The sequence below is a fragment of the Bombina bombina genome, chromosome 10 (genome assembly GCF_027579735.1).
Source record: "Bombina bombina isolate aBomBom1 chromosome 10, aBomBom1.pri, whole genome shotgun sequence".
NCBI classification, from domain to species: domain Eukaryota; kingdom Metazoa; phylum Chordata; class Amphibia; order Anura; family Bombinatoridae; genus Bombina; species Bombina bombina.
Window position 1 is genome coordinate 151,143,084 of NC_069508.1, and position 17,776 is coordinate 151,160,859.

Below are 17,776 nucleotides of genomic sequence, written 5' to 3' on the forward strand. Positions count from 1 at the left end.
AGGACAACAAGAGAAGGAAGCAAATTAAATAATAGAAGTAAATTTGGAAAGTTGTTTAAAATTGTATTCTAGATCTGAATCATGAAATAAAATTTTGGGGTTTCATGTCCCTTTAAAGCCTGAACAAAACAATGATCAGGAACGTTAGCGAAATAATACAGATATTTCTTCAAAGAACTGGCATATAAACTTATCTAAAACATTCTGTAAAAACTGAAGAATTCTAAAAGAATACCAGTAATAATCATGGTTGATACACCACAAAATTTAAATTTTCCAAACTTTGTGATAAATGTTTCTAGAAACAGGCTTGCGGGCCTGAATCAGAGTGTTAATCACAGAGTCAGAGAACTAATCGTTCAATTTCCATGCCATCAAGTGTAGACACTTTAGATATGGATTGAAGAAGGGACCTTGAGACAGAAGGTCTAGCCTTAGAGGAAGAGGTCATGGAGGGTAACTGGACATTCGGACCAGGACTGCATACCAAGTCCTGTGTGGCCACGCTGGGGCTATTAGGATTAAAATTGATTGTTCCATTTTTATTTTGGAAATCATTCTGGAGAGTATGATCAGAGAGGGGAAATATATAAGCAGGCTGGAAAGACCAGGGAACGGCTAGGGATTTCATCACCTCTGCCTGAGGATCCCTGGAACTCGCAAGGTACTTGGGAAGTTTGTTGATCAAACAATAGGCCATCAGATCTATTTCTGGTAGGCCCCAGTGTTTCACAATCAGAACACATCTTGATGAAGAGACCACTCTCCTGGATGTACAGACTGACGACTGAGGTAGTCTGCCTCCCAGTTATCTACAACTGGGATGTGAATCGCAGTGATGAGGCAGGAATTGGTTTCTGCCCAAGAGAGGATTCAAGATACTTCTTTCATGGCTAGGAAAATGCGAGTACCCCCTTGATGATTGATATAAGCTACTGCCATAACATTGTCTGTCTGAAAATGTTGATGAGGAGCCTTTTTTAATACAGGCTAAGCCTGAAGGGCCCTGAAGAGTGCACAGAGTTCCAAAACATTGATTGGAAACCTCGCCTGCCGAGGATTCCAAACTCCTTGCGCTGTCAGGGACACCTAGACAGCTCCCCAACCTGAAAGACTTGCATCTGTGGTGATCACAGATCAGGTAGAATGAGCAAAAGAAACATGCTGAGTAATAGACTGGTGATTCAGCCACCAAGTCAGAGATAGGTGTGCACCAAGATCTAAAATATCACTTGGGATATCTGAGTATAATACTTGCACCATTGGCGCAGCATACAAAGCTGAAGAGGTCTCATATGAAATCGAGCAAATGGAATTGCATCCAAAGCTGCAATCATGAGGCCTGAAGGGAATGAGAGAGACTGAAGGGTCAGACAAGCTGATATCAATTTTATTTATCTCGTTTCTGTCAGATAGATTCAGTGTCCATGACGCTTTCCCTATCTGTAAAACTAAAAAGGTGACATTTGTCTAAGAAATCAAGGAACTCTTTGGTAAATTGATCCATCAACCATGTCTTGGAAGAAACAACAACAGTTGTTTTGTGTGAAATTCTGCTAAGTGAGAAGATTGAGCCAGTACCAAGATAAAGTCCAGGTAAGGAAATACTGCAAAACCCTGAGCTCTGATTACAGACAAAAGGGCATTGAGAACCTTGGTAAATATTCTTGGAGCTGTAGCTAGACCAAACGGAAGAGCAAAAGAAAACCTCAGAAACTGGTAATGTTCTGGGTGAATTGGGATGTGACGTTAAGCATCCTGTAAATCTATTGTGGACATAAAGTGACTGTTGAACAAAAGGCAGAATAGCCCTGATAGTTTCCATTTTGAAAGTTGGTATTCTTACAAATTTGTTTAGAGTTTTCAGATCCAGAATTGGTCTGAAAGAGTGCTTCTTCTTTGGTACAATGAAGAGATTTGAAAAAAATCCCATCCCAGCTGGAACAATTGCTCCCATATCTTCCAGATCTGAAGCAGATTGAAGAAAAGCCTGAGCTTTTATTGGATGTTTTGGAATAAGGGTTAGAAAAAACCTTCCAGTGGGAAGGCTTATTTTGAATCCAATTTGATATCCCTGAGAATCAACATTTTGAATCCAGCGATTTTGGACAGATTGTAAGCAAACTTTTAGGAGCTCTGAATTTTCCTTTTCACTTTTTGTCTTGAGGAATAAAAGCTCCTTTACCTCCATAATAGTAGAAATAATAAAATCCAGTTGAGACCCAAACAATTTATTGCCTTAAAAAGTAAAAAAAGACAATCTAGTTTTAGACACCATGGGGCCAATTTAAGAAGTTCCCCGTTTCCACGTGAGCCTTTAGGCTTGCCGGGAACAGCAGTTAAGACCGCTGCTCCTTAACTCGTCCGCCTGCTCTGAGCGGCAGACAGCAATCAACCCGATCAGATACGATCGGGTTGATTGACACCTCCTGCTAGCGATGGATTGGCCGCAAATCTGCAGGAGGCGGCATTGCACAAGCAGCTCACCCTTCAGCGATGCCTGTCAGACATGATCCGCTGAGCAGGTCATGTCGGACAGAAATTTGTTAAATCGGCTCCTATGTCAGCATTCTAGAATTTAAGCTCTTCTGACAAGAAAAGAGACACATTCTTTTGATGTGAATTTTCATAATATCAAATACTGCATTACAAATAAATATGTTTGCATTTTGAAGTAAATTCAGTAGATTAGAATATTAAGTGTCCGTGGACAACTGTTGTGCAAGACTGGTTAACCAGTAAGCAGCAGCCACGTCAGCAATAGATATCGCTGGTCTAAGTATACAGCCAGTATGTAGAAATGCCCTTCTTAGATAAGATTCAAGTTTTCTATCTAAAGGGTTTTTAAAAGTAGTACTGTCTTCTAGAGAAATAGTAGCTAGCATGGAATTGGCCCCATCAACTTTGGGATTCATTTCCCATAACTCTAAGTTAGCAGCAGGTAAAGGTTATCATTTTTTTAAACCTTGTAGAAAGATTAAAAGACACCTGGCTTAGACCATTCCTTAGCAATTATATCAGAGATAGCATCAGGTATAGGGAAAATCTCAGAGAGATTGACATTTTTATATACTGAATTTAAACAATTACAGGGTTTATTATCAATTTTAAATAAAAAGTAGGAATTATCAGGTTCTACGTCAAATGAGGGAGCCTCACTGTTTGAAGATACTTCAATATTTTGTAGGTCAAGCGGTAATATGGCCAGGGCCTTCCTAATGGCAGTAGTAATAATTTTTTCATTGCTGGTGGTACGCCATCTGTATCTATCTGTAAGGACACAGTAGGTGCATTAGTACATAAGAAATATCATTAGATTGATCAGGATGCAATAAAAATTGAGTCACAAAAAAAAAAAACAAGCTGAAGAAGCTACTTCAGTTGTTTTACAATAAGCACACTTAGCTTTGGTAGAAAGGTGTTCAGTAGACTCAGTTCCTATGGTAAGTTTAGGGACAGATTGTTGCTGCTCCATTATGGCAAAAATATAATTAAAAAATAAATGCAATAATTACTATTACCCCCTTAAGACAAGCTTTTTGAGTAAGGGAAAAAAATATGCCCCCTTTTATATAGCGTTGCATGGACATTAAAGCGCTAAGCAAATGCAGCCTAGGTAAGCACCAACTGTCAATGTGTGCAATTTCAAAACACATTATCTGGAAAAAAAACGGCGCGCTAGTGTGCACACATCCATTGACGCACCGTCCGATGTGCGTGTGCTATGAAAAGCTGTAGTTGTTTGAAGGCTGTGTCAAGTATGATGTGCGTTTTAAATCAAATTCTTAGTGCGTGCACTATTGCGCACTAGCTTGACAAGTATGAGAAGTGTCGGTAATAGATTATGCATCTATGTTGATGTGCGTCTTGTAATATGGCGCGAACCCGACAAGCATTTTATATGTCTGCTTTGACGCGCGCATTGAAATTTTTTTCATGCTCAAAAAAAAATCAAGGGGAATAGTAAGTATCTGTCCCAGGGTCACATATACACATATATATATATATATATACGCACAGCAGCACATAATTCCAAACCAAAGTCCCCAGTAACCTCAAGGTTACGACACAGTAATTAAACATTTAACCAAAAGAAAGGTTACAAAAATGCATGCTGGGTAAAGAAAAATCTTAATTTCAGGTTATAAATTACCAGCATGTTAGAGTTAAATTTGCATGTGCCTTTTGTTAGCTGTATATATTGTTTTTGTTAGCTGTATATATAGCTCCTCCCTTCCCTCCCCCCAGTCATTCGACCGAAGGTTTAGTAAGAGAAAGGAAAAGCTAAAAGTGCAGAGGTGACTGAAGTTGTAAAAATAAAATATAATCTGTCTTAAAATGACAGGGAGGGCCGTGGACTCGTCGTATCATAGAAGAAATTCATTTATCAGGTAAGCATAAATTTCCTTTTCTTCTACAAGATACGACAAGTCCACTGATTTCATCCTTACTTGTGGGATACAATAACAAAGCTACAGGACACAGATGAAAAGGGAGGGACAAGACAGAGACCTAAACGGAAGGCACCACTGCTTGAAGAACCTTTCTCCTAAAAACAGCCTCAGAAGAAGCAAAAGTATCACATTTGTAAAATTTGTAAAAAAGTATGAAGACACGACCAAGTCGCAGCCTTACAAATCTGCTCAACAGAAGCGTATGAAGACACGACCAAGTCGCAGCCTTACAAATCTGCTCAACAGAAGCATCGTTTTTTAAAGGCCCATGTGGAAGCCACAGCCCTAGTAGAATGAGCCGTAATTGTTTCAGGAGGCTGCTGTTCAGCCTGTATCAAAGTATCAATTACCGAAACAGAGAATCCCCGCTGAGATAAAATCAATCGTTCAATCTCCAAGCAGTCAGCTGCAGAGAATTTAGATTTGTATGTTGGAAAGGTCCTTGAATGAGAAGGTCCTGTCTCAAAGGAAGTTTCCACGGTGGCAGAAAGGACATGTCCACTAGATCTGCATACCAAGTCCTTCAGGATTACTGACGCTCTCTCCTGTTTGATTCGAGCAATCACGCGTGGAAGGAGAGGAAACGGTGGAAACACAAAAGCTAGGCTGAACGACCAAGGCATCTATCAGTTCGGCCTGAGGATCCCTCGACCTGGATCCGTAACGTGGAAGCTTGGCATTCTGACGAGATGCCATCAGATGCAAATCCGGTCTGCCGCATTGACGAATCAATGAGGCAAACAACTCCGGATGGAGTTCCCACTCCCCCGGATGAAAAGTCTGACGACTTAGAAAATCCGCTTCCCAGTTTTCTACTCCTGGGATGTAGATTGCCGATAGATAGCAAAAGTGGGCCTCCGCCCATCGGATTATCTTTGATACTTCTATCACCGCTAAGGAACTCCTTGTTCCCCCCTGATTGATATACGCCACAGTCATGATATTGTCCGACTGGAATCTGATGAATTTGGCCGAAGCCAACTGAGGCCACACCTGAAGAACATGGAATATTGCTCTCAGTTCCAGAATATTGATTGGAAGTAGAGACTCCACCCGAGTCCAAACACCCTGAGCCTTCAGGGAATTCCAGACTGCACCCCAGCCCAGAAGACTGGCGTCCGTTGTCACTATCACCCACGAGGGTCTGCGGAAACACGTCCCCTGGGACAGATGATCCGGCGACAACCACCAAAGAAGTCCCCATTCCACTGTCCGAGCATGCACAGCTGCAGCGGTCTGAGATGAAAGTAAGCAAACGGAATGATGTCCATTGCCGCTACCATTAATCCAATGGCCTCCATACACTGAGCCACTGATGGCCGAGGAATGGACTGAAGTGCTCGGCAAGTATTTAGAATCTTTGATTTTCTGACCTCCGTCAGAAATATTTTCATGTCTACCGATTCTATCAGAAGGGAACCCTTGTTCGCGGAACTAGTGAACTATTTTCTATGTTCACCTTCAGGCCGTGAGTTCTCAGGAAAGACAACACTGTGTCTGTGTGAGATTTTGTCAGATGATAAGTCGACGCCTGAATCAAAATATCGTCCAGATAAGGTGCCACTGCTATGCCCCGCGGTCTGAGAACCGCTAGAAAAGACCCTAGAACCTTTGTGAAGATTCTGGGTGCTGTGGCCAACCCAAAGGGAAGAGCCACGAAATAATGTTTGTCCAGGAAGGCAAACCTTAGGAACTGATGATGATCCTTGTGAATAGGGATATGAAGGTATGCATCCTTCAAGTCCACGGTAGTCATATATTGACCCTCCTGGATCATTGGTAAGATTGTTCGGATAGTCTCCATCTTGAACTATGGGACTCTGAGAAACTTGTTTAGACACTTGAGATCTAAAATGGGTCTGAAAGTTCCATCTTTTTTGGGAACCACGAAAAGATTTGAGTAAAACCCCTGTCCCTGTTTTGGAATGGGACAAATTACTCCCATGGTAAAGAGGTCTTCTACACAGCGTAAGAACGCCTCTATTTTTATCTGGTCTACAGACAATCGTGAAAGATGAAATCTCCCGCTTGGGAGAAAATCCTTGAATTCCAGTTGGTACCCGTGGGTCACGATTTCCAATGCCCATGGGTCCTGAACATCTCTTGCCCAAGCCTGGGCAAAGAAAGTCTGTCCCCTACCAGATCCGGTCCCGGATCGGGGGCCGTCCCTTCATGCTGCCTTTGTAGCAGCAACAGGCTTCTTGGGTTGTTTACCTTTATTCCAAGCCTGGTTAGGTCTCCAGACGGACTTGGATTGAGCAAAATTCCCTTCCTGCTTTGTGGAGGAAGAGGAAGCAGAAGGCATTCCTTTAAAATTTCGAAAGGAACGAAAATTATTTTTACTTACCCCTCATCTTAACAGAGTTATCCTGAGGTAGGGCGTGACCTTTACCTCCAGTAATGTCAGAAATAATTTCCATCAATTCTGTCCCGAATAGGGTCTTACCCTTGAAAGGAATAGCTAAAAGCTTAGATTTTGATAGCACGTCAGCAGAACACGATTTGAGCCATAACGCTCTAAAATGGCAAATACTGCATTTTTCGCCGCTAATTTAGCAATTTGAAAAGCGGCATCTGTAATAAAAGAATTAGCTAGCTTGAGAGCCTTAATTCTATCCAAAATATCCTCTAACGGGGTTTCTACTTTCAGAGACTCTTCTGGAGCATCAAACCAAAAAGCTGCTGCAGTAGTAACTGGAACAATGCAGGCTGTAGTCCATAGGGTCTTTGAAAGCACAACTGTCCTCAATAGGTATAGTTGTACGCTTAGCCAGGGTAGATATAGCTCCCTCCACCTTAGGGACAGTATGCCAAGAGTCCCGAATGGTGTCTGATATGGGAAACATTTTCTTAAAATTAGGAGGAGGAGAGAATGGCATACCTGGTCTATCCCATTCCTTTTTAACAATTTCCGAAATTCTTTTAGGAACCGGAAAAACATCAGTGTAAGTAGGCATTTCTAGATATTTGTCCATCTTACACCATTTCTCTGGTGGTATCACAATAGGGTCACAATCATCCAGAGTCGCTAAAACCTCCCGAAGTAACAGGCGGAGGTGTTCCAGCTTAAATTTAAAGGACATGACGTCCGAATCTGTCTGAGATAATATCTTTCCTGAATCTGAAAGTTCTCCCTCAGACAGCAATTCCCTGACCCCCAACTCAGAGCACTGTGAGGGTATGTCGGAAATAGCCAATAAAGCATCAGAGGATTCAGTATTCACATTAATACCTGACCTACTGCGTTTACCCTGTAACACTGGTAATTTAGATAATACCTCTGTAAGGGTAGTTGACATAACTGCAGCCATCTCCTGCAGAGTAAAAGAATTAGATGCACTAGAGGTACTTGGCGTCGCTTGTGTGGGCGTTAAAGGTTGTGACACTTGGGGAGAATTGGATGGCATATCCCGATTCTCTTCAGACTGAGAATCATCCTTAGGCACACTTTCTTTACTTAAAATATGCTTTTTACATTGTAAGGCCCTTTTAGTACAAGAGGTACACAAAGTAAGAGGGGGTTCCACAATGGCTTCTAAACACATAGAGCAATTAGTATCCTCAATGTCAGACATGTTGAACAGAATAGCAATAACCACAATAGTCGTTAAACACATTATTTATTGATTTAAACAATTTTTTGAAAAACATGTACTGCGCCATTAAGAAATAAAAAAAAAGCGCACAATTTTTTCCAAACTGCCTAAAAACGTTAAATAACGCTGTAAAATTAACTACACATAATCAATGATGACAAAAATTATTGCACCCTAAGAGCAAAGGGTGAAATTAACCTCCAAAAGATATTTATAGCAAAAAATATGTTTAATTTGAAAAAATAACCCCTGCACCTCGCCACAGCTCTGCTGTGGCGCCTACCTGCCCCCAGGGTACTGCAAAATGACTCGACAACGATCCGGTTAACAGAACACCAGTTTAGGCCCAACCGGAGCTAATGCCTGCTGCCTTCTCAGCCAGAGTAAGCTGTACAACCGCATGGGAAGCGGTTAGCAAAAAGCCATGTGGTCCCCTAAGCACACATAAAAATATACAGCCATACTGATTATTTGATCACCCAAAAAATCGTTAAGCTGCCTCTCCCAGTGTCCCTTTGTATAAGCTGCATTAAGCCCTTTATAAATGCTGCCTTAAGCCCAGTACTTATGTCAATAAAATCAATAAACACAGGATTTTCAGTAACACCCTTTGTTTTACAGGTCTACTGCTTACCCATTCCCTTGCAGGGAAAAAATGTCAGCCAGTTCTGATATACCAAGTCTCCTCAGAAATAAAGGACTGAACATACCTCAATGCTGCTTGTAGCATGAAACCGTTCTCCACACTGAAGATTTCTCTTGCACTACCTTCAGAAGCTCTGTGGGAACCAACATGGAGCTTAGTTACAGCTGCTAAGATCATCTACCTCAGGGCAGAAATCTTCTTCCATATCTCCGAGGAAAATAGTACTCACCGGTACCATTTAAAATAAAAAACTTCTTGATTGAAGAAACTAAAACTAACACTTCACTTTACCTCTTCCTATTACTAACACAGGCAAAGAGAATGACTGGGGGTGGAGGGAAGGGAGGAGCTATATATATACAGCTCTGATGTGGTGCTCTGTCTTTGCCACTTCCTGTTAGCAGGAGGATAATATCCCACAAGGATGAAATCCGTGGACTCGTCGTATCTTGTAGAAGAAAACACAATAAAGAGTGTGTCTTCCATTTTCAGAAGAGACTTTGGCATCTGATTTTAAAGATGAGCTTCACAGTGGAGGCCAAATTTTTGGCACACACTGCTGAAAAAAGAAAAAGTAACTGCTTCCAGAGTACACGTAGCATACCCAATGCCTCTGTTTCCTCTGAGGCGGCTGACATCAATCCGCCCAATCTCATATGATCGGGTTGATTGACACCCCCTGCTAGCGGCTGATTTGCCGCAAATCTGCAGGGGGCGGCATTGCACAAGCAGTTCACCAGAACTGCTTGTGCAATGATAAATGCCGACAGCGGATCATGTCCACCAGACACCTGATAAATTGGTCCCAAAGTGTGTAGGTGTTTATTGACATACACGGGGGAGAAGCGTACATGGAAGCTATATGACCTGAGTAACTACGTAATTAGTAATGGTTATACAGGTAGAATTTACTTCGTTTTGCTAATATTCACATCACTTGTGTGTGGTATTTTAGTGTGTATGTGTATATTAATATATTTGTTATGATGTAGTCCAAAATAAAAATATATATAAATAATGATGGTCGTGAAAACTTAAGAAGGGGTTTAAAGTGAAAAGTTTAGGAAGCTCTGGTACATCAGGAGGAGATGCATATAGCTTTAACCATGCTTGGTCAACCTAAGGCCTTCTGGGCATAACATAGTCGAGGACCTAACCCATGTTTAGGAGAGGTGGGTGATCATGAGTGACAAACAATCTAATCATTTACATACTGGCACTGTTACTACTTACCTGGCTGGCATATTTATTGGCAGCACAAATGCTAAGAAGGAAGAGGCTTAAGGCATAGCTGGTCAAATGACACATTTGCAATAAACTGTAGACCTCTCAACCAAGGGGTTGAAATGTGGTGTTCAGGTGTGTAACGGTTCTCACATTTAGACATTCATGTGGAATAAATGGGGAATAAGGCATACCCAAAATGTTAAAATTAAACTTTTTTATGACAATAGTAATATTCTTTTAAATACCAAGTACATCATTTTAACTGGTTATGTTATCAAATACCCATATTTACTATTTAATATGGTTCTTATGCATTTGTTTATAGAAATAAGAATCCCAATATGAAAACTGAATAAACGGAGTTACCACAAACCTCTCCACTTCTGAAGACACAAACCTAGTTAAAGCACATATAATTTGTAATGGGCAGATGATTACCTTCACATAAGTCAGTCCATACCATCCTTTCCAACATTAGTCGCTGAAGGCTTGTTGCACTGTACTGGTACATAGATTGGGAAGGAGTGGCATTTATTTGATAAATATAAGAGAACACAGTAGTTGGATGTTTTAAAGGAGTAAGGATATATGTCATGTCTACTGGAGAAGAGTTGCCAGTGCATTCTTATTCCAACTAATTCAGAAAAAAGTGGTAAATGCTGCAGCTCTCAATACCAAATGTAATTAAACCTAATAATGTCCCTCTCCATAAAATCACATGAAGTTAAAATTATTCCAAGCTATTACAATACGATTAAATGCAATCTTGGGTACAGTAATCTCGATTGCAAACCTCACAAGCAGCTTGATATGCTAGGGCAAGTCTTACCAACGTCACAAACAAATGAAAAAAAGATTTGTAGCTTTTGGGTGCAACAAAAATAATCCAAGGAGAAATCAGATTTTCATTTTGGAGTAAAGAATTATTATTTTTTGCTACTGAGGCACAATTGGGAACCGCTTCAGTTTGGGTTTTTTGCCTTCTTTTGGATCAACTGTAGTAACAATGTATAAAAAGGTTCAACCCATATTACTTTGTATTTTTTTCACATGAATGTATTTGTATTTAGGGTATGTAATATGCATGTGAAAAGATACAGATAATGTATTTGTAATTAGGGTATATAATATGCATGTGAAAAGATACAGATAATGTATTTGTAAATTAGGGTATGTAATATGCATGTGAAAAAATACAAAGAATGTATGTAAAAAGAAAAATATATGTACTTTTGAACATGAGAGTTGCTCAATGGAAATAGGTACAGAAAACCTCCCGGTACTAAACAGAACCCAGACTGCACCAGTGGTCATGCTCATACATCTAAATGTGCTTGATAGGTGGACTCATAAGAAATTAGCCACATATGAACACTATAAAAAGAATCTACTTGGACATCAACAATTAGAATATTGCAAATGCACCCCCAATCTGTCCCACACAAAATGTGCAGACCAATAATTATCTTCACTTCTTAGTCTGTTAACTAATTTTCAGTAAAAATTAAATATATTATACATTTACACCTTTAGACCCCTTCTTCAATAAAAACCAGCAACACACTCATTATCCCTCCCTCCTGCCCATAAAGGAAGATATAAGGTAACGTTTTGTGTCTATTCAATTTATACACAACATTGTAAACATATAATAATTTATATTACATGTGCTTCTTAGCATATCTAATAGTTTTGTTTCCCTGCACCTTTACAGCTGAGAATCACAAAAACAGTACATAAATTAGAATTTAAGGAATGAGATTAAAAACACTGAGATTGGGCACTGTCCACTGGGGCCTCTTCTCTTCATGGGTAGCACACTTTTTGGTGCAACCCTTGTAGGCTGCATGTAGCACAGTTGGGTCAAGTGCAAAAGGAGACAAAACGTAAACAAAAAACTGTCAGTTTGGAGTAACTCCTCAGTTGGAAAACTTATCCTCAGTAGGAGCAGGGAGAAAACAGTGAGAGATGGTGATGCAGATCAGCCAGGATGTGCCTGTGTTGCTTTCACTGCACAAGGAGTTGGTTGATATCTGGAAGCCACAGTTTTTTCTTTTCCTCCTTACAAGCAAACCACTGTCAGGTAAACCCAGGTTCCAGACTGCTCTCAAAATCATCTGCCCCCAGCTTTTAGAAAAGGTCTTTAGTCTCAGACTTGTCTATTGAAAATATAGCCCCTCCTTAAAGCAGGGATGGTCCAGTTCAGGAGCTGTGAGTTCTGCAACAAACCCCCCTCCCCGGCCAGAGCAACATTGTCAGTTTCACATTTGTTTCACAAATACACGCGCCTCAAATCTCCAGGAGATGTGATGGTGTTACACTGTGGACACAGCTTCTTTGCCCCCTGCAATAAACAAAGGACAAGCAGATTAAGTGCACAATATTTCATCTGATAACCATAAGGAACAGCAGGGGGGAAAAGGACTTACAAATGTAACAGCAGCTCACTGGCATATCTATGGCTAGATTCAAACCCTCACTCACAAATAAAAGGAGTCAGAAACTAACTGTATATAGTGTTAACTGTATATAGTGTTTAATTTGTTCAGATATTAAACAAGCAAGGTCGCTGCATGAGAGCAATATCCTTATCAGCCAGTTCATGCCTTATCAAAGTGAGCTTCATGTTTATATTGTTAGGTGAAGAGTCACAGAATGATGATTGATAAGAAGCAGATTAAAAACAAATATTTATGCTTACCTAATAAAAAAAAATTTCTTTTGTAATGATGATGATGGTCAACAGTCCTCCATAACATATGGAATTTATTTCCCGCAACTAGGAGGAGGTCAAGAACCCATATCTCTCAGTGTAACTTATAGCCGAGTAGAGAATAGGAAACATATAGGTAGGAAAGACAAGGGTTCTCTGAAGAGTTGTCATTACAACTTTCACCCAAAAATTAGGTAAGCATAAATTTTGTTTTCTTTCATAAAATGAGGGTTCCACAGTTCTCCATAAGATATGGGGACTATTACCCAAGCAGATGGTCTGTTACTGAAATGGTGGGACAATTTTTCTGACAGATCCTTTTTTACTGACACTGCGGCCTGAAGGACTTTCCTGCCAAAAGCTGCTTGCGAAGAAACAAAAACATAAAAAGCGATAAAATCTGAAAAAAGTATGCAGAGAAGACCATGTTGCAGCTTTGCAAATCTGCTCGAAAGATGCAGAGAGCTGTAATATGCATAGGAGGCGACTTTCCTGCACCCAAATAAGCCTTGTGAATCACTTGTTTGAGCCAAGAGGCCAATGCTACCTTAGTAGTTTCCTGCCCCTTACAAGTCCAAGAGAAGTGAACAAACTAGAAATTTGTATGAAATCTTTAGCAGCTTGGAGACAGAATTTCAAAGCCCTGATTACATAAAGATTATGTAATAGTCGCTCCCTAGAGTTAGCAGGATCTAAAGAAAATGAAGGAACAACAATTTCTTGATTGATAGTATTCGTAAAAACTACCTTAGGAAGAAAATCATATTTAGTACAAAGTACAGCCTTATCCTTGTGAATAAGTAGAAATGGATTATCAAAAGACAAGGTAGACAACTAGAAACTATCCTTGCTGAAGAGATTGCTAATAGGAAAAGTAATTTCCAAGATAACAGTAGATCAAAAAGAGAACCTTGTAATACAGAGAGAACTAGATTTAAATTCCAGGGTGGAGAAAACAAAATTTATGCTTACCTGATAAATTAATTTCTCCTGTAGTGTGGTCAGTCCACGGGTCATCATTACTTCTGGGATATTATCTCCTCCCCTACAGGAAGTGCAAGAGGATTCACCCAGCAGAGCTGCTATATAGCTCCTCCCCTCTACGTCACCACCAGTCATTCGACCAAAGGACCAACGAGAAAGGAGAAGCCCAAGGGTGTAGTGGTGACTGGAGTATAATCCAAAAATTTTTTTAGCCTGCCATAAAAAACAGGGCGGGCCGTGGACTGACCACACTACAGGAGAAATGAATTTATCAAGTAAGCATAAATTTTGTTTTCTCCTGTTAAGTGTGGTCAGTCCACGGGTCATCATTACTTCTGGGATACCAATACCAAAGCAAAAGTACACGGATGACGGGAGGGACAGGCAGGCTCTTTATACGGAGGGAACCACTGCCTGAAGAACCTTTCTCCCAAAAACAGCCTCCGAAGAAGCAAAAGTGTCAAATTTGTAAAATTTGGAAAAAGTATGAAGAGAAGACCAAGTTGCAGCCTTGCAAATCTGTTCAACAGAAGCCTCATTCTTAAAGGCCCAAGTGGAAGCCACAGCTCTAGTAGAATGAGCTGTAATTCTTTCAGGAGGCTGCTGTCCAGCAGTCTCATAGGCTAATCGTATTATGCTACGAAGCCAAAAAGAGAGAGAGGTAGCCGAAGCTTTTTGACCTCTCCTCTGACCAGAATAAACGACAAACAGGGAAGACGTTTGACGAAAATCCTTAGTTGCCTGTAGATAAAATTTCAGGGCACGGACTACATCTAGATTGTGTAGCAGACGTTCCTTCTTCGAGGAAGGATTAGGACACAAAGATGGAACAACAATCTCTTGATTGATATTCCTGTTAGTGACCACCTTAGGTAGGAACCCAGGTTTAGTACGCAGAACTACCTTGTCTGAATGAAAAATCAGATAAGGAGAATCACAATGTAAGGCAGATAACTCAGAAACTCTTCGAGCCGAGGAAATAGCCATTAAAAACAGAACTTTCCAAGATAACAACTTGATATCAATGGAATGAAGGGGTTCAAACGGAACACCCTGTAAAACATTAAGAACTAAGTTCAAACTCCATGGCGGAGCAACAGTTTTAAACACAGGCTTGATCCTAGTTAAAGCCTGACAAAAAGCTTGAACGTCCGGAACTTCTGACAGACGTTTGTGTAAAAGAATGGACAGAGCTGAAATCTGTCCCTTTAAAGAACTAGCGGATAACCCCTTTTCTAAACCTTCTTGTAGAAAAGACAATATCCTTGGAATCCTAACCTTACTCCATGAGTAACTCTTGGATTCGCACCAATATAAGTATTTACGCCATATTTTATGGTAAATCCTTCTGGTAACAGGCTTCCTAGCCTGTATTAAGGTATCAATAACTGGCTCAGAAAAACCACGTTTTGATAAAATCAAGCGTTCAATTTCCAAGCAGTCAGCTTCAGAGAAGTTAGATTTTGATGTTTGAATGGACCCTGGATCAGAAGGTCCTGTTTCAGAGGTAGAGACCAAGGCGGACAGGATGACATGTCCACTAGATCTGCATACCAAGTCCTGCGTGGCCATGCAGGTGCTATTAGAATCACTGATGCTCTCTCCTGTTTGATTCTGGCAATCAATCGAGGAAGCATCGGGAAGGGTGGAAACACATAAGCCATCCCGAAGGTCCAAGGTACTGTCAAAGCATCTATCAGAACCGCTCCCGGATCCCTGGATCTGGACCCGTAGCGAGGAAGCTTGGCGTTCTGACGAGACGCCATGAGATCTATCTCTGGTTTGCCCCAACGTCGAAGTATCTGGGCAAAGACCTCCGGATGAAGTTCCCACTCCCCCGGATGAAAAGTCTGACGACTTAAGAAATCCGCCTCCCAATTCTCCACTCCCGGGATGTGGATTGCAGACAGGTGGCAAGAGTGAGACTCTGCCCAGCGAATTATCTTTGATACTTCCATCATTGCTAGGGAGCTTCTTGTCCCTCCCTGATGGTTGATGTAAGCTACAGTCGTGATGTTGTCCGACTGAAACCTGATGAACCCCCGAGTTGTTAACTGGGGCCAAGCCAGAAGGGCATTGAGAACTGCTCTCAATTCCAGAATGTTTATTGGAAGGAGACTCTCCTCCTGATTCCATAGTCCCTGAGCCTTCAGAGAATTCCAGACAGCGCCCCAACCTAGTAGGCTGGCGTCTGTTGTTACAATTGTCCAGTCTGGCCTGCTGAATGGCATCCCCCTGGACAGGTGTGGCCGATAAAGCCACCATAGAAGAGAATTTCTGGTCTCTTGATTCAGATTCAGAGTGGGGGACAAATCTGAGTAATCCCCATTCCACTGACTTAGCATGCACAATTGCAGCGGTCTGAGATGTAGGCGTGCAAAAGGTACTATGTCCATTGCCGCTACCATTAAGCCGATCACCTCCATGCATTGAGCTACTGACGGGTGTTGAATGGAATGAAGGACACGGCATGCATTTTGAAGCTTTGTTAACCTGTCTTCTGTCAGGTAAATCTTCATTTCTACAGAATCTATCAGAGTCCCCAAGAAGGGAACTCTTGTGAGTGGAAAGAGAGAACTCTTCTTTTCGTTCACCTTCCATCCATGCGACCTTAGAAATGCCAGTACTAATTCTGTATGAGACTTGGCAGTTTGAAAGCTTGAAGCTTGTATCAGAATGTCGTCTAGGTACGGAGCTACCGAAATTCCTCGCGGTCTTAGTACCGCCAGAAGAGTACCCAGAACCTTTGTGAAGATTCTTGGAGCCGTAGCCAATCCGAATGGAAGAGCTACAAACTGGTAATGCCTGTCTAGAAAGGCAAACCTTAGATACCGGTAATGATTTCTGTGAATCGGTATGTGAAGGTAAGCATCCTTTAAATCCACTGTGGTCATGTACTGACCCTCTTGGATCATGGGCAAAATTGTTCGAATAGTTTCCATCTTGAACGATGGAACTCTTAGGAATTTGTTTAGGATCTTTAAATCCAAGATTGGCCTGAAAGTTCCCTCTTTTTTGGGAACTACAAACAGATTTGAGTAAAACCCTTGTCCTTGTTCCGACCGCGGAACTGGATGGATCACTCCCATTAATAAAAGATCTTGTACGCAGCGTAGGAACGCTTCTTTCTTTATTTGGTTTGTTGACAACCTTGACAGATGAAATCTCCCTCTTGGGGGAGAGGATTTGAAGTCCAGAAGGTATCCCTGAGATATGATCTCTAACACCCAGGGATCCTGAACATCTCTTGCCCAAGCCTGGGCGAAGAGAGAAAGTCTGCCCCCTACTAGATCCGGTCCCGGATCGGGGGCCCTCGATTCATGCTGTTTTAGGGGCAGCAGCAGGTTTCCTGGCCTGCTTGCCCTTGTTCCAGGACTGGTTAGGTTTCCAGCCTTGTCTGTAGCGAGCAACAGCTCCTTCCTGTTTTGGTGCAGAGGAAGTTGATGCTGTTCCTGCTTTGAAATTACGAAAGGAACGAAAATTAGACTGTCTAGCCCTAGGTTTGGCTTTGTCCTGAGGCAGGGCATGGCCTTTACCTCCTGTAATGTCAGCGATAATCTCTTTCAACCCAGGCCCGAATAAGGTCTGCCCTTTGAAAGGTATATTAAGCAATTTAGATTTAGAAGTAACATCAGCTGACCAGGATTTTAGCCACAGTGCTCTGCGTGCCTGAATGGCAAATCCGGAATTCTTAGCCGTAAGTTTAGTTAAATGTACTACGGCATCTGAAATAAATGAGTTAGCTAACTTAAGGGCTTTAAGTTTGAGTGTAATCTCATCTAGTGTAGATGATTCAAGTGTCTCTTCCAGAGACTCAAACCAAAATGCTGCTGCAGCCGTGACAGGCGCAATACATGCAAGAGGTTGCAATATAAAACCTTGTTGAACAAACATTTTCTTAAGGTAACCCTCTAATTTTTTATCCATTGGATCTGAAAAAGCACAGCTATCCTCCACCGGGATAGTGGTACGCTTAGCTAAAGTAGAAACTGCTCCCTCCACCTTAGGGACCGTTTGCCATAAGTCCCGTGTGGTGGCGTCTATTGGAAACATTTTTCTAAATATCGGAGGGGGTGAGAACGGCACACCGGGTCTATCCCACTCCTTAGTAACAATTTCAGTAAGTCTCTTAGGTATAGGAAAAACATCAGTACTC

General features: G+C 41.4%; 1 protein-coding gene across 3 annotated transcripts in view; it reads right to left on the reverse strand.

Moving 5' to 3' along the window:
• Nucleotides 1–10,122: 10,122 nt before the first annotated feature.
• RNF220 (ring finger protein 220) overlaps nt 10,123–17,776 on the reverse strand; it is a 384,981-nt gene continuing 377,327 nt past the window's right edge. For all 3 annotated transcript variants that reach the window (XM_053693391.1, XM_053693390.1, XM_053693392.1), the window contains one exon: nt 10,123–12,267. In XM_053693391.1, coding sequence (XP_053549366.1) covers nt 12,196–12,267 — 72 coding nt within the window. In that variant the 3' untranslated portion in view covers nt 10,123–12,195. The remainder of the gene's footprint in view (nt 12,268–17,776) is intronic.